This window comes from Olea europaea, chromosome 11 (assembly GCF_002742605.1).
Source record: "Olea europaea var. sylvestris chromosome 11, O_europaea_v1, whole genome shotgun sequence".
NCBI lineage: Eukaryota > Viridiplantae > Streptophyta > Magnoliopsida > Lamiales > Oleaceae > Olea > Olea europaea.
Window position 1 is genome coordinate 9,881,028 of NC_036247.1, and position 2,509 is coordinate 9,883,536.

The 2,509-nt window shown below is 36.5% G+C and overlaps 1 protein-coding gene across 1 annotated transcript; it reads right to left on the reverse strand.

Annotated features, from left to right (window-relative positions):
• Positions 1–444: 444 nt before the first annotated feature.
• LOC111403306 (DEAD-box ATP-dependent RNA helicase 28-like) lies at positions 445–1,921 on the reverse strand. Its single transcript, XM_023031753.1, has 2 exons — positions 880–1,921; positions 445–803 (listed from the first exon to the last, which is right to left on the reverse strand). The coding sequence occupies exons 1-2, from the start codon at positions 943–945 to the stop codon at positions 618–620; spliced, it is 252 nt and encodes an 83-aa protein (XP_022887521.1). The 5' UTR covers positions 946–1,921; the 3' UTR covers positions 445–617.
• Positions 1,922–2,509: the final 588 nt, after the last annotated feature.

Below are 2,509 nucleotides of genomic sequence, written 5' to 3' on the forward strand. Positions count from 1 at the left end.
ATAAATATACAAGTCAAATAATTAATTTAGCCCTTTGCATATAAAACAAACATATATCAACGACCAAACTATGCGCTTAGCACTTAGCATGATTTTACCATGATTCAGATGGCGCAGTCACTCCTTGTTTGATCATGTAAACCTGGTCACTACATTTTGACAAGTGCGTAAGGTTGTGCCCTTCTAAAAGATCAAATTATTGAAAACACTATCATGCTTGCACAACAACTTGCATAAAGAAGAGAATTTACTCCAACATGAAAGATGGAATTGAGAGATTCTGCTGAGCTCCTCTCCGTTTTAAGTAAACGGCCTGCTGCTTATACTTGCCTTTTTGTTTCCATATATGTACAAATTACAAACCAATGTTCCACCACAATTTCCATTTTCATTTTCACAGTGGAAGTGTTCAATGCACTTAATTGCCTCTTAACATCTTAAATAACGACAATGCTCAAAGGTTCAACAAACAATTTAACACAAACATGAAAGTGAAAAACCATTCCTTATAAGCTGAAAATTTGAAGCCAAAATTAAGATTTGCTGGACATATTTTTTCTCTACTTACAATGAGAAACAACAGTAGTAACTGCTCTTCATAGAAAAAGAAATGATGCTTAAACATATACCAATTCATCAATTTCAGCACTAGATCCAAGCTCTAAAAGCTGATCAGCTTCATCAAGTATCAAAACAGCAAGCTCATCTAGACGTACTGACAAAGAATTGCGTAGATGATCTATCATACGTCCTGGAGTTGCTACTACTATATCTGGCATTGATCTCAAGGCTGCCTCTTGAACCTGAAATGATTTCTAAACATCAGCAACCACAAAATATAACTTGTCGTTAAAATATAATGGAAATCAGTATACATAACTTTTCATACAACTCCCTCCCCATCCAGTAAATGAGCTTAGGAGCATAACTTTGTGAGAGAGACATTTATCTCCATCTTGTCCCTCAAACAACTCGCAGTTCTTGCTACAGAGTAAAAATCCTTTGATTTCAACCATTTCCATTCTTGATCAAACAACCCAATATCCTCCATCACTTAAACAACCCTTTAAAATCCTGATCACTAATCAGCAATAACATAAATTCATAAAGACCAAATCCCGCACAAAAAAACTCAATTTTTCATCAATATTCCCTAAATTCTGCTAGTGATAGCCTTTAACCCGAGCTGAGGTAAGTTCATATCTCCAAAAGCATAATGCTACGTCATAAAGTTCCATATTTATAAATCAAGCTTTTTATCAAACTTCCACTATCAACTGCCACGAGTAACAATCCCAATTAATGAATTCACAAATTCCGGGCAAGAAATGGCATATATAAAGTTCGAAAAATATCCAGAAAAGAACAACATTTTCAACTTTTTTTTACCCCAGTAATATCACCTAGAAGAATCTCCCTTCGAAACCCCAACTTCAAACAGCTCACAAATCACATAAAAGCCAAAAATCACAGATACAAAATTACAACACGGCAAGAAAATTAGACCAACCGCTCCAAAATCCGAGCAGATTCCCAAGCTAAACATTGAGCAAATTGATGTTTGGATAATGCGGGAAAAGTAGAAACCCTAGGCTTTTATTCTCTTTTACAGGGAACGCCACCACCAGTCACCACTGCCAACGCAACCACCAAAATCAACAGTTAACTTCGCCTCCCCCAAACCGTAGTCGACGTAGAAGAGAGAGGAGATGAAGACGGGCCCAAACGAATGGGTCGCGACGCAGCACCTTCGTCGCCTCCCCATGCTGAAGTCGGCGTCGAGAAGAGAGGAGAAAGAGATTTGAAGGAAGAGAGAAGGGAAGGGAAGGGAAAGGAGACGGCTCAATGGTTTCTCTCTCCTGTTTTCCGCGTTTTCAACGTCTTTGAGTTTTGTACACAAAACGTCCAAAACGTAAAATTGGACGTTTCGCGTTTCTTTACAAATTTTTTTTTTTTTCGAAAATTCGTTTTTAAAAACGAAAAAGAGAATGTGCTTTCACTATTGTAAAGAGAACGGGACCTTAGTGTTTGAAAGGTTTAGTTAAAGGGTCTCGGGGAGGAATTTACACATCTATTTGATTTAAATTTGGGAGTGAGCTAATTTTTTTGATAGCTTGATTTAAATTTTTAATTTTTCAGAGGGAAGTGATTGGTGCTTCTAGATTCTCAAGATAGTGTATCTTTCACTTTTTTCCTTGTCAATGTGGTGATCTTAATGGCAAAAGAGAACAAGGATGAATTGCACTTATAGAGCAACGTCAACGAGTAGCTGTGAGGGTAATAAGTTAAAGTTTGATGACTAATGTAAAACAAACTTATAAATTAAAGTTTGATGACCAATATTAAACCACTTAATTCTTCTTCATCTGTTCCTCCATCTTCTCCTAGGTTCTCAAGAAGAAAGAAACCTGTCAAAATTTTATTTTCTAAACCATTGTTTTCTCTGTAGAGAAATGTGTTGTAGAGGAGTTATCAGTGGTTCTAGTGGGTTAAAATATGTTCAATCAGC